Source organism: Myxocyprinus asiaticus, chromosome 9 (genome assembly GCF_019703515.2).
Source record: "Myxocyprinus asiaticus isolate MX2 ecotype Aquarium Trade chromosome 9, UBuf_Myxa_2, whole genome shotgun sequence".
NCBI classification, from domain to species: Eukaryota; Metazoa; Chordata; class Actinopteri; order Cypriniformes; family Catostomidae; genus Myxocyprinus; species Myxocyprinus asiaticus.
In genome coordinates this window covers 16,754,659-16,778,234 of record NC_059352.1, presented here as the reverse complement: position 1 = coordinate 16,778,234, position 23,576 = coordinate 16,754,659, and the positions used below count along the sequence as shown (strand labels likewise).

The window sequence follows — 23,576 nt, the reverse complement described above, 5'->3', positions numbered from 1 at the left end:
ATTGTAACTATTTTAGCCCCTATTTCAGAACAATCAAGCAAGCTACAGGTCTGAAAACACCCCAGATCACTCTATTGCAATTGCAATTTTGCTCATGTTATTTTGCCATGCTCCACGTGACATGGATCAGAGATAGTTGCGGTGAGTCGTTATGTGTGTCACCCATCCACCATTTTTAATCAGCAAGTTTGTCATACCTCTGACTGAAGAGAGCGAGATCTCAGCAAAAGAGTCTGCATGTGTGACATGTGTAGAGCCAGCTTTATCTGTATGCTTACCAGTGGTCTAGGAATGGGTTTCTGGGGCTTCTTAGAGCCCAGCTTCTTCATAGCATTGTAGTACTTTTTCTGTTCTTCTGTCATGAAGATATCCTGACCTCCAAAGTATAGGGACAAAACAGTACTGGTTACAACCTGATAATCTTACTTAACCTCTTTTTATATGCTCACATAAAGGGCCAGATTTCCAAATGGAAACACTGTATTATAGTACATTAAGGCCAAACTGAAAGGATACATTTTAAAGGGATAGTTCACCACAAATTCTGTCAAAAAAGGAAAGTCATCCAGGTTTGGACCAACATGAGATGAGTAAATGATGACAGAATTTACATTTTGGGGTGAACAATCCCTTTAATTTTGTTTTTACAGAAATTAGTGACAAAGTGGTTTATAATATGGAGAGAATGAGATAAAGTGTGAAAGAACAAAAGATAGACTAACAACAAGAAGAGTCTAGACACTTATCTTTTTCTTCTGTTGGTTAAAGTTGTCAATGATGACACCAATGAAGAGATTCAGAGTGAAGAAGGAGCCAAAGATAATGAAGATGACAAAGTATATATACATGTAGATGTTGCCCTCATAGACAGGCTGGTCCTCAACCTGCAAATAGCAGTTAGCAAAAAGTGACACATCAAATATAAAATAGTAACACATTGTTTAAAAAGATCCAAAAAACAGTGATAAACATGCACACCCTTCTGGAATCCACAGCCGCATACATGATGTCCATCCACCCTTTGAATGTGGCCTAAGTCAGACAAAGAGTGAAAATCAGAGTTGACCACAGCTACAGTATGTACTATAGCAGAAATCAATCTGATTTATGCTTGCTATACACTAGGGTACTGTGTGTTTACATGGTTACTAAGTTAAATTATCTTAGGGTTCCTTGTATTTGAACAGATTAATAGAGATTTGCATTTATTGAACAAGTAGTTAGCACAAGGATCACTGTACTCCAAAGCATAAAGCCCTGTTTTAGGTATTCAAACAGCTTCCAGACAAAATATGACAAAGAAATGTACGCACCACTTGTAAGAGTGCCAGGTATCCTGCGCCCACATTATCAAAATTGATCTTTACATTCTTCCAACGCACTTCTGTGTGGTTTGCTTCAATAAGTGCAAAGCATTCTGTCTTGTTGTTGACCACGTCAGATTTAAAATACTCTTCTGCAGTCTCATTGAAGCAGTAGTAGTACTTTCCAGCAAACAGGTTGACACCCATAATACTGAAGATCAGCCAGAAGATCAAACACACCAACAGTACATTCATAATGGAGGGAATGGCACCCACCAGAGCGTTCACAACAACCTACAGGAAAACCCAGATTGGGGGAGTGGGAACGGAGATGGAAGGGAGAGAGAGAGAGAGAGAGGTGTTAGAGTCTATTACATCAAGAGACTGGTATATTCAAGGAATAGTTCACCCAAAAGGGAAAATTCTCAAAAATAATATATTCACCCTCATGCCATCCCAGATGTGTATGACTTTCTCTCTTCTGCAGAATGCAAACAAAGGTTTTTAAAATATTATCTCAGCTCCATATAATGCGAGTTAATGGTGACCAAAATTGTGAAGTTCCAAAAAGAACATAAAGGCAGCATAAAAGTATTCCATTTGACTCCCGTGGTTTAATTAATGTCTTGTGAAGTGATCTAATTGATTTTGGGAGAGAACAGACCAAAATGTAATCTTCTTTTTCACTGTACCTCTTGCCATTGCAGTCCCTAGACACAATCATGATTTCAAGCTCGATTACACTTCCCAGTTCTTGATGCATGCGCAGAGCACTAGATTACGCTAGGATGTGTAATCAAGCATGAAATCATGATTGACAGGGCTATTGTTGATGTCAAGATTTATAGGGAAAAAGGAGTTATATTTTGGTCTGTTCTGACCCAAAACCTATTGCGTCACTTCAGAAGAAATGGATTAAACCACTGAAGTTGTATGGATTACCTTTATGCAGTCTTTATGCGCTTTTTCGAGCTTCAAATTGTTAGTCACCATTCACTTGCATTGTATGGACATATAGAGCTGAAATATTCTTCTAAAAATCTTTGTTTGTGTTCAGCAGAAGAAAGTCAGTCATACACATCTGAGATGGCATGAGGGTGAGTAAATGATGAGAGAATTTATATTTTTGGATGAACTATTCCTTTAACAACAAAACAAAACTATTTTGATGTTCAAATGCTAAACATTTAATATGCATATCTCCAAACTATTTTTGAAACACTCAAATTCTCCATCCATGAAGGCATCTACTCATGTTGTCATTATAGTAATTTTTTTTAGCTTCTTGGCACTTTTCCAATTAATTTGAATCTGTTTAAGAACAATATCTAGAAGTTTTGTTTTTAAGGTTAAATGACTATGCATGAATTGCAGTAATCTTTTGAGAGTTTTAAACATATGGCCATTTGTAGATCATTATCTATGGATGTATGCATACGAAAATAGTATCATGAATATGAGTGTCCAAACAAGTTGAGAAAGTAGATTTTCGTGCATTTTTTATTTTCTTTCATTTTCAACTCCTAATGATGGATATTTTAATACAAGCGCATAGAGATACTGTAAATATATTGTAACTTAACATATCATAAAGATAACACTAAGATGTAAACTGGTATGGCATCATAAATAAATTGTAAGAAACTAAATTGATCCCCAAATGGAAATTCAGTGTTTTTAAATTTGTCACATTATAGATTTTGAAAAATAACTCAACACGAATGTGGCAATGGATATAGACAAACTACAAGAAAACTCTTTCTGTTTTAAATGGTTAGTATAAAATGTTTGGTAAACTGGAAGGTAACATATTTTAACATGGTAACAAAAAATACAAATGAGATATTTTTGCTGAGATTAAAGTACAATAGGAGCACTGATTTCTCTCTGTTCTCTCTGTGAATTAAACACTGGATATCACACACTCTGTGTTTGTCTGTTTCTCGAGACTCATTTACTACATGTGCAAGTCTCATACTGTTCCCCATTCAGATGATTGGCTAAAATGTATGTAAATTTGATATAGGACCATATGATTGACTAGTAATTCTGTGTAGTTATTTTAAAAGAGTTTAATGTAAAATCCAAAGAATCCAGAATTCTGTTAAAATGGGCACTTTAATCTTCAAAACAATATTTGAATGGGTAGCAATTTTGCACTGGACAAGGGTTTATCAAGTTGTGAGGAAAAAAGCAATAGCAAACTGGCCATATCCAGAGAAAAACTGGAATTTCAGTTACATTTGTAGACCATTGCCACTTTACATGTCACATAAATTCCCCCGGTTTGTCATAATTTCTGTGATTAAAAATAAATTTATTTTAGTGGTAATAGCCGAACATGTTTTTTCCTCCTGCAATACCAGTATGCTGCTTAGTGTTATGAAAGCCAGAACCCAGATATTAAGAGAAAAATCCCCACCCAGTTAGTGGTAGAAATGTAAAGGGAGACATTGTAGAGGAAGACTCTTGCCCTCCTCTCTCACGGTACACATAGAAGAGGTGATGCGAGAGCACTGTCTGATTTGGTGAAGCTCAAATAGTAACGGCGCATGCAGGCCTGAGTCCTTGCAGCAGCCATGGTCCCCCTTTATTCAGTTACATGGATAGTTAACCATGTTAACAATTTTACTAACTCATTCATGAATGATTCAATTCAGGTTTCCAAAATCCTTCATAAATTAATGTAACATATTTATAGCACTACTTATCTATGATATTTTAAAGTGTAGAAAAGTGTAAGTGTAAATTAAAAGCTGCGTAAGCACTGACTTTTAATCTCTTGTATATACTCTTAACCAGGCCATGATAGTCAGACAAGCTTGATCAACAAATTTGGGAAATCTACTGTGCAATTAGTATATACTCGAAGAGTCATTGAGTTGTTTATGCAATCTCAGTGACTGGCTACAACATAGAACCTAGAGGGGAACATGGCTTTTTGCTTGCACCTTTAAGAACATGCATTCTACATGATATGCAATGTGAAAGAGCAGATGAAGCCAGATTATGAACAACTGAGTGGAAACAAGGAACAGTAACATTTGTGAAAAAACAGTGTCAAGCCACAATAGCCTAGTGTTGCTATGTAAAGCTTTAAAAAGATGATTCTGTAATTGTTCCAATAAAAACAACTTAGAAAGAGTTCTGTTCATGTCTTGCTACTGATGTTTTCATTGTATTAGTTATTATTAGTCATTAGTATTGCTTAGAAGACTACGAAATAATGTCTTATTTTGACAAATAAAAACTCAACTACTGTATAATAACACAGACTGATACATACAAATTTTCTGACATTTTGGACCATGCTGACTCTATATCTGCTCAAATTACCTGGCTTGTATTCTTGATATTTAATCCTAACATACTGCCATCTAAACCATTGAACCATCTTAAAAAAAAAAAAAAGGCAAAGGTTTTTGCTAAACTAGCTCACGCACCTGAAGGAAAACAGCTTACCCACATGATAAACAAACCAAAAAAGTGTTTCTTGCCTTTTTCTACATTATTTTGTATTGTTTGGAGTAGGTCAGTGCAGTGGAGTAAGGATGCAGGAATTGGTGGATATTGGGGTGCACGAGAGAGCATGGTGAAGACAAAGCATGGAAACTGCGGTTCAGATTGAAGATAGACTTGAGCAAATGGCAGAGATACTTTGAGAGAAACAGTGAACCTCTGAGGCATTTGGATGCTAGAAACATCACAAACAGGCCTTGAGCTAATGCTTTTGCATGAATGGCAGTGATCTTGGCCCAATAAAATAAAAAATAAAAAATAAAAACAGAACAAAACATGGTTGTGATGAGGCAGCTTTACATATCCCCTGATGTTTTCATCTTCTCTTTATTCTAAAACCATAAGTTTCCCCAAAAGTTGCTATAAGATTAGTTGCGGTGTCAGTTGAAAGGGAAAGGATTGTTTTTTAATATGCTGAAATCTACCAAATCATTCAAATGAAGACAAATCGTAATATTTCAGCTGCATCATGACGCAATGTTGAAAACGTTTTTTCATGCGGATATGTTTTTAAATACATGCACTTGAAAAGTAGATTTAGCCAATACAATGTAATTTGGATTTCCAGAATCCCAATAGGTTTGCTTATTCCTCTGTAGCTTTGGTATTGCTTTCTGCACAATGGTGTTTTCTCAGCATGCAGCCGTGTTCTCACAGAGTGACTGGCATGCATAGGGCAGTCCTGGACCTTACCCTCATGCCCTCAAACCGGGACAAAGCTCTCAGGGGCCTGAGAGCCCTCAAAGTCCTCAGGGACTTTATGGGGCCCAAGTCTGAGTAGCCCAGCGCATTAGCTATAAGGCTGACTATAGACACCTATACAAAGAGAGAAAGAGGAAGGGAGAAAGAAAGAGAAAGAGATGGGCCAAAGTGTTAGAGTCAAGGAGGACGTCAGGGAGAAAGAGAGAGGACCCTATGTTGACACTGAGCTGGACAGGTAGTATATAATAACAGATATAAACATACATATACAAGGGTATGCCCATGTATGTATGCATATATGTGTATTCAAAAACAGAGAGAGGAGAGAGATTAAGGTTAAACATGGGGTTGTAGGTATGTTGGGCGACCCAAATGTTTGCATTTTTAATCTTAGTATGTGATTGGTTTTTGGTATTGCAGGCAGATGATGCTTGGAAAGCAGCTTACAGCAAACCTGGAAGGAAACTTGTGGTTGAGATTGAGTTGCAAATAGAGAAATACAAAAAAAGAGAGGTGAAGGGACACATTTAGAGAAGAGGTGTTCACAAACTTACAAGCACATCCACTGTACTGTGTACACACAAAATATGCACAATACATACAAACACGAACCGCATACGGTACACACACGACCATTCGAGAGTCGTTAGGTTAACAGGGTGGTTTGGGAGAGTAAGGAAGCAGAGAGGGAGGAACTCCTGTAAAAGAACAAGAGATTCCTAACAGAGACCTTACCCTGGCCCCTCACTTCCCGGCCCCTCTTATGCCCCCTCAGGCCCCCTCTGTGTCCATCAGCACTATAGAGAGACAAGGTTACAGTGCCTGTCAGGGACAATAAACTATCAATTTGAAAACACGTATGTTTAGGAATTTCATACACTCTTTGTCCCACATACAACTACAGTGTGTAATCAAACACACTTTTGTATTTCTGAGTGACTGAATACTTCTGTTTGATAGATGCTATAAAGGGCCAACATATTATACTTATGTAGCAATAATATTTAAGGTTTCTTGCACCACTTTTCACCATCACTTTTATATCTGTCATTTCAAAAGAGCAAGGAAAATTCTGTTTTCCATTATATTTTTCCCCTTTCAGTTTTTCTAAGTGAAAAGCCCAGTGTTTTTCAAGTACTACCACCACTCTACCAAGATCCATAAAGAAATGGAAATCAATGAAATCACTATCTTTTAGAAAGGTTTAAAGTTAGTAATATTTGCTAATATTAATAAAACATATTTATGTTGTGGTATGAAATTCGATAGACTCATTAAAATAGACATGTTAGCTTTTTATGCAAACCCACAGAGTTATCCTTGGATTTTGAACCTGAATTTTACACTGAATTTAGTAACTTGAATCTTGGAAAGCAAAATTAATGAGCCATATTAAATACTAAAAATTTCAAATGACTGAATTGATTTATAATTTATATAAATTTATATATTTAAATTAGTACTGTCAGTCGATTAAATTTTTATTCACGATTAATCACAATTTTCCGTAGTTAATCGTGATTAATCGCAGATTTTAAAAGTGCTGAAATTTTTCTCTTATTATAATTATTTTCCTTTCAAAATGCATTTAGTTCCTTCTTAGGAAAGAAAACAAAACAACATGTAACATAATAATGCTTTATAAAAAAATTTTAACAAAGCCTTTCAAAGTATAAAGATAGAAATGCACTAAAATAGCACCAGTTCAAATAACATTAAACGTTTCACAAAGTGAGGTTCGACTAATTGAAAGAACTAGTCCCTACATAGGTTGCATATTCATTGCAATGGGCATTAAATCTTTTAAACTCTCATCCTCCACAATATTAATCAGCCAGCAGACTGTGGCTATCCGCTTTGTTACAGCAATCGTTAAACGTCTCATTCTGCGTTTTGGTTAAATTTAAGAATTGACGTGCTTCTGTGGTTATTTAAATGTGCCTTACATAGGCTGAAAAATACTTGTTTCTGTCACAAGTTCCATCTAGGCTTGTTTTGTACAAAAAATAGAATTAAAAGCTCCTTCCAGCCAGTGTTTATGCTGGTTTATGTTGTATTAACGGTAAATGCAATAATCGAGATTAATAAAAATTAACACATTAAACTTTTTTTAATTAATCCCATGTATTAATTTTGACAGCTCTAATTTAAATATGTGGAAAGAAATTTTCTGATTGTAAGTTTGATGATTTCTGGGTGAATATGTTCAAATATCTAAGATTCAAAGTAAATCGTTTATGCTGATTCTGATGTCTGTTATTAAAGGGAGAAATGATCTATAATATATCTAGGATTACCGTTTGAAAAGATTTACATAAAATACAACATAAATGCTGATAAAAATATTTTCAGTACATTTCCATCAAATATATACCAAGAGTAAAACTACTTCTGCATTACCAAACTTTATGAACGTGACTAATGAATGATTTAAGACCTGCCTTCAGACACTGACCACCTTGGAACAGATCATAAGGGCCAAATGGAATAGAATAGAAGAACATTTTGCATTGATTACATTGACAAATAAAATAAATGATGGACAAAAAAACTTGAAAATACACAATGACTTATTCAAAACTACTACATCATTCATAAGTCCATCATAAGTGTAGTGTTACATGTAGTGTATTTTAAAGGATAAAGACAGTGAAATATGGATATTATGGATATGGTAAGTTACTTACATCCACAATGAAGAAGTCCAGCCAGCACCATGCATTGGTGAAGTACTTGACGAAGCCATAGGCCACCCATTTCAGTAACATTTCCAGGATGAAGATGTACGTAAAGACTCGATCTGCATATTCTAGAATGATCTGGATGGTTTTCCTCTGTTCAATGTACACATCCTCAAATGCCTAGTCAACAAAACAGAGAGGGATTTTTAACAGTAATATCTAAATTTCAATTTTCAAGGAACAGTCCACCTAAAACTTTATCGCTAAATCACAATAAAAGTATTATAAAAGTGGTTAATCGCACAGAAGACATAAAGTAGGGGTTTTGAACAATATAAACATTAGTCAATTATGACAGAATATTTGTTTTGTACTGACAAATTTAAATATGTTAACATAAGATTTATATTAAGCCATGTATAATATCTATTATTATTCCATATAATAGTCATTGATGGTGACGTGATTCAGTACAATTAACGGTTTTATCAAGAATTAGATAAGCAAATGTTGTTATGCTTTGTGAATCAAATATGTATGTGCTTAAATTGAAGAAGAGTGTTTTATCTGCTCTCTCACAATAGCGTTTCACTTTCAGTCCCTGACATCACCAAAGTGTGGCACTGCAACATCACTTTCACTGGCTCACACTTCAACTTAAGTGGGAGTTTGGCCACAGTCTCTAACAGTAGCAGTGAGCAAGCAGCAGCATCTTCTGCATGTGGGGCCTATTCTACAGCATTTGGCTATGGTCCCTAAAAGCAGACCTGAGATACTGTAGCCCCAAGACAGACTGCTGAGGTGGAGGGGCCAGTACAGTGCAATATAGTGATAGCCATTAGCTACTTACATAGATCATATACCACACAGCAAGTTATGCAGCCTAAATCACATTAAAGTCTACCTGCACCAGTGGAACTATGTTGTAGTGTTTAGTGTTGCACTAATACAACAATAATTGTACGAATGAGAAAAACTGTGTACCTTATAAAACTGTTCCAGAATCTCTCTGCTGTCTTAATTCTCACAGCACCTACATATACAATGGCCCTAAAAATATTTGGACACTTAAGGCACATTTAAAAATGTGTGAATGCCTTTGCATTATATAACAAAATATCAAACAAAGTGGCATATATGCAAAGTAGCACAAACACACTTTTCAAGCAAAACATTTCACAAAAATAAGTTTGTAAGGTAGGAACTGACTTCATACAACCATTAAAATCACCTTGACACCAACTGGTTAAAAGTAATTGCTAAAATGTCTCACAAAGTGAAGCTAGTTCTGATAAAAAAAATAAAGAAAAAGTCTAGTCACATTTTTTTGCAGATGTCACTTGGTTTGATATTTTGTATATAATGCCGTGACATTCAGACATTTTTAAGTGTAACTTAATGGTCAAAAACCAAGTACTTTTTAGAGTCATATTACTGATTTTCAGAAATGCAATAAACGCTTACAAATTGGGGACTGGGTAAAATATTTGATCTAGTTTAATATTGAAGCATTTGTCTCTGTACCATGTGCATCAGGGTTATTATACAACTTTATTGAGAGAGCAATATCAAATAACATAAACTTTTACTTTTTCAGATGGTGCAGTATATATGTGTGTGTGTGTGTGTGTGTGTGTGTGTGTGTGTGTGTGTGTGTGTGTGTGTGTGTGTGTGTGTGTCCTCACCAGAGCTCCAGAGCTGAGCAGAATCATAAAAATGATGAGTGTCTCAAACCAGTTGTGCTCAACAATAAGGTAGCAGGTTTTCCTCAGAAACCACCAGTACTTTCCCCAGCCCTCAGTAATGGGCACGTCACAACATTTGTAGCGTGCCACACAACCTGAAAAACACATTACACATACACTATGAAATATGTACTGTAGGGATGTCAAAAGCGCCGGCGGTACCAAGTCGATACTAAAATTAAAGGTGCACTCAGTATTTTTTCCTCATTTAAAAAGTTGGACTCCTTAAGAAATTAATCTTAATTTTGAAACATGTATAAAATCATGAGTACTCACATGAGGTGAAGACAGTCATATCAGTAACCTTTTAAAAGCTGTTAATCTAAATGGAGAGGGTCCCCTCATGGGGGCTGACATGATATGACCACATGATCAGCCAAATACAACTCGCTTAATCTCAGTAACCGCACTGTTATTAGACACTTCCACTCATGGATTAAATTAATACATTTTTACCATGGGCGGCGCTAGGGCTTGGCTACCGGGGCTTTAGCCACAAATGTTTTCTGTAAAGCCACGAATGTTTTTATAATCTTGTTGTGATGTCAGAAGTACTGCTTAAGTATAAAGTTGATACTAAAACATTTTATATTATTACATTTTATATACTGTAAACATTTTGTATTATATTCTAATGTTTCATCAAAGGATGGCCTCATATGTATCCACAGAGGTCTGGGCTAAGCCCCGAATATCCACACTGACCCTAGAACCACCCCTGATTTCTTAACTGAAGCCTTTGTTTTTGAATGATGCTGCATCCAGGCCCCTAGGTGTCAGTGTAAGTCCAAGACAATAGGCATAAAAAATTACTGAGCGCACCTTTAAAAACAATACCAGTCTTTCTACAGTACTGGTAGTACTAAGTACCAACTCAATTCAGTACCAACATGCTTTTTGACTCAATAGTGGCTGCTTTCAATGCACATGTGCTCCGTGAAGAGCACTCGCACCTCACAGTAATGTTATTCATGTAGAGTTATTTATGTAAGCTTAACCTACTGTGTCTTATGTGTGTTAAGGGCTATCTGCTTCTGCTTTTTCGGTGCGAATGTTCGTTCCGAAAGAGCTTTTGACTCGGAACAATGGGTTCCCATGCAACTATTCACAACAGATCCAACAAATCGTCCACCAACAATCTGAGGTTTTTTTTACGGAGAGCAGTCAGATTTTTTTTTTTCTTCGGACTGCGATGAAAACTGACTGACCAATGAGATAAGAGCTTTTTGTAATTTTTCCAGAGTCGCTGCAGTTGCTCAATCCAGACACAGGTAAACGCTCAATCCAGCACATTGGTGGAACTAATCAACTGGCAAACACCAGCATTGAACGTAATAGTTGACAGAATATTTGTTTTGTACTGACAAACTTAAATATGTAAACATATAAGTTTTATATTAAGCCATGTATAATATCTATTATTATGCCATATAATTGTCATTGATGGTAATGTAATTCAATACATAACGTAATAGTTGCAGTTCATGAACACTTTGTAATGCAAACATACCCGGTCTGTTTTTGAAAGTCTGCTTATAATACTGTATTATAAGCAGTATTACTATTAGGCCTATAGCATATAGTATAATAAATGTTCATAAACATAAAGACCTGGTGTTTTGTCTTAATGTACATTATTTAATATGTATTTCAATGTGCCTCTTATGTTCTCATGGCATTAAAAAGGTTCGGTAATTCGTTTGCACTAAGCTCGCAGTAAAATATCCCATAAAAAGACTCTTTACATGCAATATTTTACTGAAGACAAATTAATTGTAGAACCACACTGCTATTTTTATAGCAAGGATAGTTCTCTTTTATAACCATGCAAAAGAAACCTTGAATTCAATACAGATATGCAATAATTTCAACAAAAACAAGACCGTGAGTCAGTGATTTCTTTTATATTAATTTTTAATGTGATGCATCATATTTTATACTATACCTGTTACTCTTAATGTACATTATTCCACGTGTATTTATATCATTGTCCCTTCACTGTTATATTATCCAGGCATTATAAAAAGAGAAGTTGGGTTCGGAAGTCCATTTGGAATATACTAGCAGCAAAATACATGTACACAGATTTTACTCCTCAAAATGCATCAATACCATGGAAAGAACATAATGAAACTGTTATGCCAAATTAGGTTAATAAACGCTTTAACAGCGATCAATATATTAATCTCTAGCATTGACAGCTGAATGCTGAAGGGTCAGAGCAGGAAACAAGTCTAAATGTTTGTAGAACAGCAGCAGCACTGACTACTGTGCAGGGGTGCTCTTGGCACAATAATTTTAGTACATTTATTAATTATAATTATAATAATCCCATAGTGAAGACTATACCACTTATTTAAGCAATTTGTTCAGTTTTTGAGTGTTTACTTGATACAACTGTTGGATTCCTGAAAAAAGAAAAATTACTGTATATTTCATTTAAATCTTTGTTCTGTTGTCTTTATTTGTTCTTGTAATTAGTTTTTATTATTATTATTATTATTATATTACTGACTGATTACTTGCCATGATATGCTTACTTGCCTGTGGTATCTAAATTGGTAGAGCAAATCATGAAATTTCACTTTTATTGACAACTAAAATGTTGGTATCATGACAACCCTAATGTACTATATACTATGCATTTGAGATTAAACAAATATAAAACTCTACCAATGAACCATAACATGTACAACACACTGACTACTCATGCAGACACTGGGATACTGGAATTTAACAGAGGGAGATTGCATGCAAAAACAAACACTTGCATGCAAAACAAACACCATTGCTTGGTGATTGCTTACCATCAGTCCAGCAGGCCTCTGGATCCAAGTACTCCTCCACCACCTCCACTACAGCCATTTCTTCCTCATCAGGCTTTATGTCAATGGTACTTCCCTCTGAAGAGCTGGTGTCATCCAACTGTAAGGAAAAATACAGATAATATATATATATATATATATATATATATATATATATATATATATATATATATATATATATATATATATATAATAGAAGTGTATCATTTGGCCTTCCACTCCTATTTTATTTATTACATTTAATGGGAGCTTTCCATAAAATTCAGAGGGTCACAACAAGGTCAACACAAGGTGAAGTGCGTGAGCTCTCCAATCACTTCTAAATAGTTTCCATAAAACCTCCCACCTTGAGTGAGAGAATTCTATGGGTCTGTTAGTCCACAGAACTCCCCAAATGTAAGATGCATTGTAAGCTGATATCAGCACATGAGTATCAGCAATTTCATAGTCTTACCCACTAGAAAGCATTCACTCTACCCAAGAAATAATTGACTCGACACTCACTGAATTAATAAGGTTGAAAACTATCATCTACATATGCAAATCAGACAGTGATGAATGACTTATTGCTGCATTTTATGCAAATTAGGTGGTCTTATTGATTTACTTTTGTTGCATATTATGTTATTGCACATCTGATCATACATGTATTTACTTTTAAGTACAGCTACAACTAAAAGGGCAAAATATACTAGGCAACCATCATAACATTTAAATTGTGATACAAGATCAGTTTTTAGAAATTATGCATGTTTATATAGTGCACCCTTGAACTTGATGCATGTAATGTAGTATCGTTGCATTACTACTACTTATTGAAATGAAAAATGAAGATATAAATACTTAATAAAACAAACAGATTACAGTTGTTTATATTACAGTACATATATATACATATATAGCTCTGGAAAAAATTAAGAGACCACTTGCAAAATTATGCAGTGTTTTCAGACCTCGAATAATGCAAAGAAAACAAGTTCATTTTCATTTATAAACAACACAATACTTATGTTTTAACTTAGGAAGATTTCAGAAATCAATAATTGGTGGTATAACTCTGATTTCCAATCACACCTTTCACGAGCCTTGGCATGCTGTCTAGCCATCAAACAAAGCCAAGCTGCTTGAATTTTTGCAGCAGGAGTGGTACAAAATCACCCAACAGCAATGTGAAAGACTGGTAGAAAGCATGCCAAGACGCATGAAGCTGTGACTGAAAATCAAGGTTATTCCAATAAATACTGATTTTCTTTGCGTTATTCAAGGTCTGAAAACACTGCATCTTTTTTGTTATTTTGACCAGTTGTCATTTTCTTCAAATAAATGCTCTAAATGGCAATATTTTTATTTGGAATTTGGGAGAAATGTTGTCAGTAGTATATAGAATAAAACAAAAATGTTCATTTTACTCAAACCATACCTAATCTAGAGAAATTAATAATTTTGTAGTGGTCTCTTAATTTTTTCCGGAGCTGTATATATATATATATATATATATATATATATATATATATAGCAGATTTACTGTATGGAGAATAGAGACTTCACCCGCCAGCGGGGGAGCCAGGTGTGGGAGAGATACGTGCAAGCTGCCATATCTCTTCGCATCACCCGAAAACACTCTGACCCAGGGTCAAAAGCGAAACCGCACCAGAGAGACCCAGCATGTGTGCGATACAGACTGAACAGCAGACAGAGAAAATAATAGCTTTGAGATTTAAAACTTCAGCAAATTAAGCTTCAGCATTCAATTTGGTTTATATCTGAATGTATTGTGTCTGATGCATTATAAATGAACACTTAAGTTTATCTTGCCAGTAAAGCTTGATATGAACTGAATCTGCCCATTTGATCCTTATTATTAAAAAAGTCCATTGGAAAACGTCATGGTTACTTGTGTAACCTCCGTTCCCTGATGGAGGGAACGAGACGTTGTGTCGATGTAGTGATACTAGAGGTCACTCTTGGGAGCCCGAGACACCTCTGGTCTTTGATAAAAGGCCAATGAAAATTGGCGAGTGGTATTTGCATGCCACTCCCCCGGACATACGGGTATAAAAGGAGCTGGTATGCAACCATTCATTCAGGTTTTATGCCGAGGAGCCGAGACAAGGTCCGGCCATTTCAGTGGGTAGTTCAGCGTTGTGGCAGGAGGGACAAAACGTCTCGTTCCCTCCATCAGGGAACGGAGGTTACACAAGTAACCATGACGTTCCCTATCTGTCACTCACCCGATGTTGTGTCGATGTAGTGACACTAGGGTTCCCTATACGAAATGCCACAACTGGCTGAACTGTGTTACATGAACTGGCGGTGTGTGGCGGGCAGACCACTGTGTGCCTCTTAGCCAGCACACCAGGTGGACACGTAACCTCACCCAACATAGTTATGAGTGTCGAATGGCCCTTTGGGGACAAGTCGACTACCCAAAAGATAGAGACAGGCTAACCCAGTCATGGCCTCTTTTCCCCTTCTTTTTTCCCACTCCCTAAAAAAGAAGGGGGATTATCCGGCTGGGCCACCAGGTCTATTCGGGGGGTGTCCCTCCCAAGGGGAGGACACCGCGGAGACCACACCTCGCCCAAAGAGAGGGGGGGATATTTAAGTGGAAAAATACGTCACTTGGTCTTTCCGACCATGTGGAGAGTCTTCAATGTAGATCCTACCCAACGGGGGAGGAGTTACTACAAACATGGAGACTGGGGCAGAGGGGCTCTGCCCAAGGAAGACGCAGTTTGCCAACAGGGAAACGAATTAGCGGAAGATATACATCGCATGGGGTTAGCCTTACAGGGAACCGCCACATGCAGAGCACCTACCCCAGAACAGGACTCTTAGTTAGCACGTGTACTGGGCCGGCAGCGAGTCTCTCCGAAAACTCGGCTGCCACAGGGCTCGGAGGAAGTCAACCAGGGAACAAAGTTTGTGAACACTACTGGGAATTAATGGCGCACGTCTTCAGCTCAAAAAGAGGTGGAAGGCGCTATGTGCAAGTGATACACCGGCCGGCTATCCTGGGCTTATCCGCTTGTATTGCGTGCCACTACCTGGGACGAAACCGGTTCCACCCGGAAGTTGTAGAACCTTGCAAAGGTGTTGGGTGTTGCCCAGCCTGCTGCTCTGCAAATGTCTGTTAGAGAGGCACCCCTGGCCAGGGCCCAGGAGGCCACTACACCCCTTGTAGAATGGGCTCGTAGCCCTACCGGGGGCAGCATGTCCTGGGCGTGATATGCCATAGTTATGGCGTCAATGAGCCAGTGGGTGATCCTCTGCTAGGAGACAGCGCTTCCTTTCCGCTGTGCACCAAAGCAGACAAAGAGCTGCTCAGAGATCCTAAAGCTCTGCGTGCGATACAAATAGATGCGTAAAGCATGCACTGGACACAGCAACGACAGGGCTGGGTCTGCCTCCTCCTGGGGCAGTGCTTGCAGGTTCACCACCTGGTCCCTAAAAGGGGTCGTGAGAACCTTGGGCACATAGCCCGGTCGGGGTCTCAAGATCACGTGAGAGTAGCCCGAACCGAACTCCAGGCACGTTTCACTGACAGAGAACGCTTGCAGGTCTCCTACCCTCTTGATGGAAGTGAGCGCAGTCAGGAGGCAGTCTTCAAGGAGAGTGCCTTAAGTTCAGCTGACTGCAAAGGCTCAAAGGGGGCTCTCTGTAGACCCTGAAGAACTACAGAGAGGTCCCATGAGGGAACGCGGTCTGGAGGGATTAAGCCTCCTGGCACCTCTTAGGAACCTGATCAGGTCGTGCTTCCCTAAGGACTTACCGTCGACTGCGTCGTGGTGTGCTGCTATGGCGGCAATGTACACCTTCAAGGTGGAAGGGGACAGCCTCCCTTCCAACCTCTCCTGCAGGAAGGAAAGCACTGATCTGACTGCTCACCTCTGTGGGTCTACCTGTCGGAAGAACACCACTTAGCGAACAGATGCCACTTAAAGGCATACAGGCGCCTCGTAGAGGGGGCCCTAGCCTGAGTGATCGTGTCTACCACCGCGGGTGGTAGACTGCTTAGGTCTTCTGCATCCCGTCCAGGGGCCAGACATGGAAATTCCAGAGGTCTGGTCATGGGTGCCAGATGGTGCCCCATCCCTGAGAAAGAAGGTCCTTCCTCAGGGGAATTCGCCAGGGGGGGCTGTCGCGAGGAGCGTGAGGTCCGAGAACCACATCTGGGTGGGCCAGTAGGGTGCTACAAGGATGACCTGCTCCTCATCCTCCCTGACCTTGCACAGGGTCTGTGCAAGTAGGCTCACTGGGGGAAACGCATATTTGCGCAGGCCAGGGGGCCAGCTGTATGCCAGCACGTCTATGCTGAGGGGGCCCTCGGTAAGGGCGTACCAGAGTGGGCAGTGGGAGGATTCTTGGGAGGCGAACAGGTCCACCTGTGCCCGTCTGAATCGACTCCAAATCAGCTGGACCACCTGAGGGTGGAGTCTCCACTCTCCTGAGGGTAACCTGCCATGACAGCACATCCGCTGTAGTGTTGAGGTTGCCCGGGATGTGAGTGGCTCGCAGCAACTTGAAGTGCTGCTGACTCCAGAGGAGGAGACGGCGGGCGAGTTGTGACATACAACGAGAGTGCAGACCACCTTGGTGGTTGACATATGCTACCGTTGCCGTGTTGTCTGTCCGAACTAACACGTGCTTGCCCTGGATCAATGGCCAAAACCTCCGCAGGGCGAGCAGAATTGCCAGCAACTCGAGGCAGTTGATGTGCCAATGCAGTCATGGGCCCGTTGTGCCATGCCCATCTTGGGACTCGAGTCTGAAGCCAGTGCTGAAACGGTCTCATATGCATCAACCCGAGCAGGGTGGCTACCGCTGAGGATGCCATATGCCCCAGGAGCCTCTGAAAAAGTTACAGTGGAACCGCTGTTTTCAAACAGAACGCCTTCAAACAGGCCAGCACCGACTGGGCACGCTCGTTTGTGAGACGAGCTGTCAAAGAGACTGAGTCCAGCTCCAAACCGAGGAAAGAGATGCTCTGAACCGGGAGGAGCTTGCTCTTTTCCCAGTTGACCCAAAGCCCTAGTCAGCTGAGGTGTGAGAGCACCAAGTCCCTGTGTGCGCACAACATGTCCCGAGAGTGAGCTAGGATTAGCCAGTCCTCGAGATGCCACCTCCCTTAACGGGGCAAGGGCTGCCTCTGCAACCTTCATGAAGACGCGAGAGGACAGGGACAGGCCGAAAGGGAGGACCGTGTACTGATATGCCTGACCCTCGAATGCAAACCGCAGGAAGGGTCTGTGTCAAGGAAGGATCGAGACGTGGAAGTATGCATCCTTCAGGTCTACCGCCGCGAAACAATCTTGATGCCAGACACTCGCCAGAATGCGTTTTTGCGTCAGCATCTTGAACGGGAGTCTATGTAAGGCCCGGTTCAGTACTTGCAGGTCCAAGATTGGCCACAACCCACCGCCTTTTTTCAGTACGATGAAGTAGGGGCTGTAAAACCCCTTCTTCATCTCGGCCGGAGGGACAGGTTCTATTGCGCCCTTCCGTAGGAGGGCAGCGATCTCCACGCGTAAGGTAGAAGCATTTTCGTCCTTGACCAAGGTGAAGTGGATACCGCTGAACTGTTGGGTACCGCAGCCACTTGGGCATGCGGCGAAATCAAACAAAAAGGCAACAAAAGATTCTCCACCCGGCCCTCCACCGGGGGATGGAGTGGTCTTCTTACCAGCTCCAGGTGAGTGGGTTTCTTCGTCCCTGGGTCGCCCGTCTCAGGGGCGCTTTGAAGACCTCCGTGGGTTCTTAGCGGCCGACTGTGAGAAGGGTGGCATCTGCTTCCTGCAGTGTGCTTCACGCCGGGGCCGGGCCGAAGGGGCGGGCTGCGGCGGAGCCGGTGCAGTCACCGTAGGGGGACACCCTTGGCGATGAGCAGATGGGGTGCGGGATCTTGGGCAGGATATGCCGGATAACCTCCGTCTACTGCTTCACCGCCGAAACCTGCTGGGCAAAGTCCTCGACAGTGTTGCCAAATGGGCCAGCCTGGGAATTGGGGGCAGCAAGGAACCGTGTCTTGTTGGCCTCACCCATCTCGACCAGGTTGAGCCAAAGGTGGTACTCCTGGACCACTAATGTGGCCATCGTCCACCCAAGAGACCACGCCGTGACCTTCATGAAGACGCAAGGGGACAGGGACAGGCCGAAAGGGAGGACCTTGTACTGATACGCCTGACCCTCGAATGCAAACCGCAGGAAGGGTCTGTGTCGAGGAAGGATCGAGACGTGGAAGTATGCATTCTTCAGGTCTACTGCCGCGAAACAATCTTGATGCCGGACACTCGCCAGAATGCGTTTTTCGTCAGCATCTTGAACGGGAGTCTATGTAAGGATATCGAGATATCTGGCATATCGTGCCTCCCACGATATGCCGGATAGCCTCTGTCTGCTGCTTCACCGCTGAGACCTGCTGGGCAAAGTCCTCGACAGTGTTGCCGAATGGGCCAGCCTGGGAAATGGGGGCAGCAAGGAACCGTGTCTTGTTGGCCTCACCCATCTCGACCAGGTTGAGCCAAAGGTGGCGCTCCTGGACCACTAATGTGGCCATCGTCCACCCAAGAGACCACGCCGTGACCTTCGTCTGAGCGCAGTTCCTGCATCAAATCTGGGGCGGAACTACCCTCGTGCAGTTCTTTCAGTGCCTTGGCTTGGTGGACCTGCAGGAGAGCCATGGCATGCAGGGCAGAGGCGGCTTGTCTAGCAGTGCTGTAGGCTTTAGCCGTCAGGGACGACGTGAACCTACAGGGCTTGGACGGGAGCTTAGGGTGTCTGCACCAGATGGCGGCGCTCTGCGGGCATAGGTGCACCGCGAGCACCTTATCCACTGGGGGAATTGCTGTATAGCCCCTGGCCGCCCCGCCATCGAGGGTAGTGAGGGTGGAGGAACTGCGGAATCGGGGCCGGGCAGTAAAAGTTGCCTCCCACGATTTCGTCAGCTCCTCATGCACTTCCGGGAAGAAATGCACTGGAGCGGGGCGTAGCTGCTTTGAGCGGTGCCGCGAGCCCAGGAACCAATTATCGAGCCGCGAGGGTTCAGGGGAGAGCGGAGGGTTCCACTCTAATCCGACGCTTGCGGCCGCCCAGGAAAGCATGTCCGTCATTTCTGCATCAGCCTGTGACTGGGCAATTGTCCCCAAGGGGGGGAGCCCAGCTGAGGCTTCTGCGTCTGACTGGACAAGCCTGCTCTCCGATGCTACGCTCGAGAGCTCATCATCTTCGCGGGCTCCGAACAAGAGGCCAGACTCGCCGTGAGACGAGCCGGCGGACTCATCCGGAAGCCCGACTGGGGCAGACGAGCGTGCTGGGGAATGGCAGGTCCTTTCTTTAGTAATGTAGTAGTAATACAAGCGATCATGTAGTGCTGTTGAATGTATACACTGACTGACGCGGATTCACTTCACGCCACCTAACTGGCTCATATTACACACAAAAATGATCTTTTGCCACCACCTGCTGGCTAACATATGTAATGTAAAAAAAATACATGTAAAAAGACACACACAAATATGCACTGCCCTTACACTTTAGTTTAGAATGGCACGAACACAAGCAGAGTGATACACACAGTGAAGCGTCCGAGTGCTGATGGTGTGAGACCATCAGTGCTCATGGAACGTCTCTCGTCCAATCAGAATTGAGGACCGGAACTAACTGTTGTATATATTAAAACAAACATTAAAATATAATCATAAATATATTTATTTTATACATTGTCTCAAAGAACTTGCAATAAATTTAATTGTAAATGTAAATATTTAAAAATTTTTGTTCACTTTTGTTCACATGTTCACTTTTTTTCAGCTATAAGTCTTTGATATATAAGTGTATGTGTATACGTACTTGCCATAAAATCAGTAGGCATGCTGTTATTAAAAGTTTGGCAAAATTTTCTGCTGTTCCCTATCTGTCACTCACTCGACGTTGTGTCGATGTAGTGACACTAGGGGTCACCCTTGGGAGCCCGAGACACCTCTGGTCTTTGAAAAAAGGCCAATGAAAATTGGCGAGTGGTATTTGCATGCCACTCCCCCGGACATACGGGTATAAAAGGAGCTGGTATGCAACCACTCATTCAGATTTTCTCTTCGGAGCCGAACTACTACTGTTCATTCACCTCTGCTGGATCTGACGTGCATTTCAGCGGCTTCTCCCTCCTCTGCACTGGTGCACAGCAGAGAACGCCCCTGGGCGCTTCGGCAGAAAAAAGAGAGTATATTTTCTGAAAGAGTTTACTTCTCTAAAAGAGTATAATTCTCTAAAAGAGCAGCACATACGGAACGTCTTTTTAAAGACGCCTTTCCGATTGTGTGTTATTCCTGGTTGCGGTCGTTATCTCTCAACTTCGGATGGTCATGATCGCTGTCTTTCGTGTCTGGGCGCGATCCACACGGAGGCAGCTTTCGTGGATGGTTCATGTTCTCACTGCGAGAACATGACCATGCCAATGTTGCGGTCGCGGCTTGCTTTCGTAAGCAAGGAAATAGCTTTAAACGGCTTTAAACAAACAACTTCAGCATCACAGCTGAGAGACACAACAGACTGATTAATTACACAACGCTTACCTCTTACCGGACTTTCCACATTGGAGAGGACGTGCTGTTTAAAATAGTGGAGGAGATTGCAGTTTCTATAGTGAAAGACTTTTGTGCACCGGCTACCGCGAAATAGGGAGAAATACCCCCGTTTGGACGGCTACTTTTCCACTGAGAAAGCTGATCTTCAGAAAGCTTACAGCATCTCTGCTTGGGTGTGGCAGCAAGTGATCCCACACGCTCCATCTCTCTCTCTCTCTCTCTCTACACACACACACACACACACACACACACACACACAAACAAACACAAACATACACACATACACACACACATCCATCCTTGTTTATCCAATAACTTGCTAGAAACAGCACAAGCCGTGATACTATTTCTGAAGTGACATTTTTGAATTACTAGCGGAGGCTTGGACGCATCATTTGGTTTGAACCAGCAACGGCAGATTCTGTTCCGTCGCATAAGAAAGTGGTTCCATGCACAAATGCGTTTTTATGACCGTACTCAGTTTTTCCTAATTTTTAAAAATTTACTTAAGCAATATCACACTCGCAATCATGCTATATGGCCCTAAATCAGCACTGCTGTGATTACCTACGCCACTTGGCCTGCGGCAAATCACAGCAGTGCTGATGTAGGGCCATATCGCACTCTTGCTCGTGTGATATTGCTTAAGTATGATGTACCATGATTAATCTCGATTAATCTCAGAAATATTTGCGATTTATTAGTTTAAAAATGTTTTGCGATTCACAGCTCTAAAATATAAAATTATTAATATAATTCTATTATTCTATTTTCACAAGGAAAGCAACTTTTAATGTGAGGTGTAATCAGACTCTTTATTACTGCTAGCAACTACCATTATATAAACCTGATAAGAATGCACACACATACATATACCCACACACACACACACAAACATATTCCTTTCTGTACTGGAAAGGCCTGACCCTGTTCACAGTAGGCCAGGATGACACAGCAGTTTTATAAAACCATAATCATCAATACCCATACACACACACCAGCATCAAAAGGGTCAAAGATGCCTTACACACCACCACTGCAGTCCTCGATGACCCAGCCTGGCCAATCAAAAATATAGATGCACCCAGCAATGCTCTGATTGGCCAACAAGCTTGATCTACTGCAATGCCACTGGCTGGTTGTTCATTACGTGTAGTTCAGCAGTACTAGATCTGTTACGTCTAAACTGGGTCAAGGTGACACAGTCTTTTCACAGAGACTAGGACAATGACAGGAGAGTCTTTATTAATGTAAGTGTATGCGCATGTCTGTGACAAATATTATAAAAGTGCATAATTTTCCTTCCTCACTTCCTTTGCATATCTGTCATTACTCAGTTCACGTGTTCCTGCTTGTCCATTAGCTAATTTAATCTGAGGGATGATTTTCCAGACACAGGAAAAAGCTGACAGATATTTCTAGTTTTCTGGATAATCTGGTCCACTGGTATCATACATCATTAGCACTCAATTGAATAAATTTTTGCAGGCTAGCTATGCTGTTTGGTTGGAGGGAGAATCCCATGTATATATATATATATATATATATATATATATATATATATACAGTATATCATTTTTAACCCCTTTTCTCCAATATGGAACGCCCAGTTTCCACAACTTAGTATGTCCTTGTGGTAGCGTGGTTACTCACCTCAATCCGGGTGGTGGAGGACAAGTCCGCGCATCTTTTCACGTGGTTCGTCGTGCATGACACCGCAGAAAACCGCGGAGACTCTGCATGTGGAGGCTCATGCTACTCTCTGTGATCCACGCACAACTTACCATGTGCCCCATTGAGAGCGAGAACCACTAATCGCAACCACAAGGAGGTTACCCCATATGGCTCTACCCTCCCTAGCAACCGGGCCAATTTGGTTGCTTGGGAGACCTGGCTGGAGTCACTCAGCACACCCTGGATTCGAACTCGCGACTCCAGGGGTGGTAGTCAGCGTCAATACTTGCTGAGCTACCCAGGCCCCCAGCTTTAATATCTTTCAATTCTTCAAACTTTTACACACATGGAGCCGGGCTATATATCAAATAACTTACAAAATGATTTTACAATGATTTTGCTAGAGATAAACAGCTGAGCAACATCGATTATATTACAATGGTTTTAATGCGCTTTTTATTTCACCATTAAGTTAAGAGCGTATCATTACTAGTTTCGCACTGCTTCTTTGTCTCCTTGCTCACCATTAAGATATTTTAATAGT

At 41.1% G+C, this 23,576-nt stretch overlaps 1 protein-coding gene across 1 annotated transcript in view; it reads right to left on the bottom strand.

Moving 5' to 3' along the window:
• Nucleotides 1-23,576, bottom strand: part of LOC127446133 (sodium channel protein type 8 subunit alpha-like) — an 89,276-nt gene that overhangs the window by 11,641 nt on the left and 54,059 nt on the right. Inside the window, exons 18-25 of the mRNA XM_051706809.1 lie at nt 12,759-12,876; nt 9,892-10,046; nt 8,213-8,386; nt 5,517-5,639; nt 1,314-1,598; nt 979-1,032; nt 747-884; nt 279-383 (exon numbers count right to left, since the gene is read on the bottom strand). Coding sequence (XP_051562769.1) covers nt 279-383; nt 747-884; nt 979-1,032; nt 1,314-1,598; nt 5,517-5,639; nt 8,213-8,386; nt 9,892-10,046; nt 12,759-12,876 — 1,152 coding nt within the window. The remainder of the gene's footprint in view (nt 1-278; nt 384-746; nt 885-978; nt 1,033-1,313; nt 1,599-5,516; nt 5,640-8,212; nt 8,387-9,891; nt 10,047-12,758; nt 12,877-23,576) is intronic.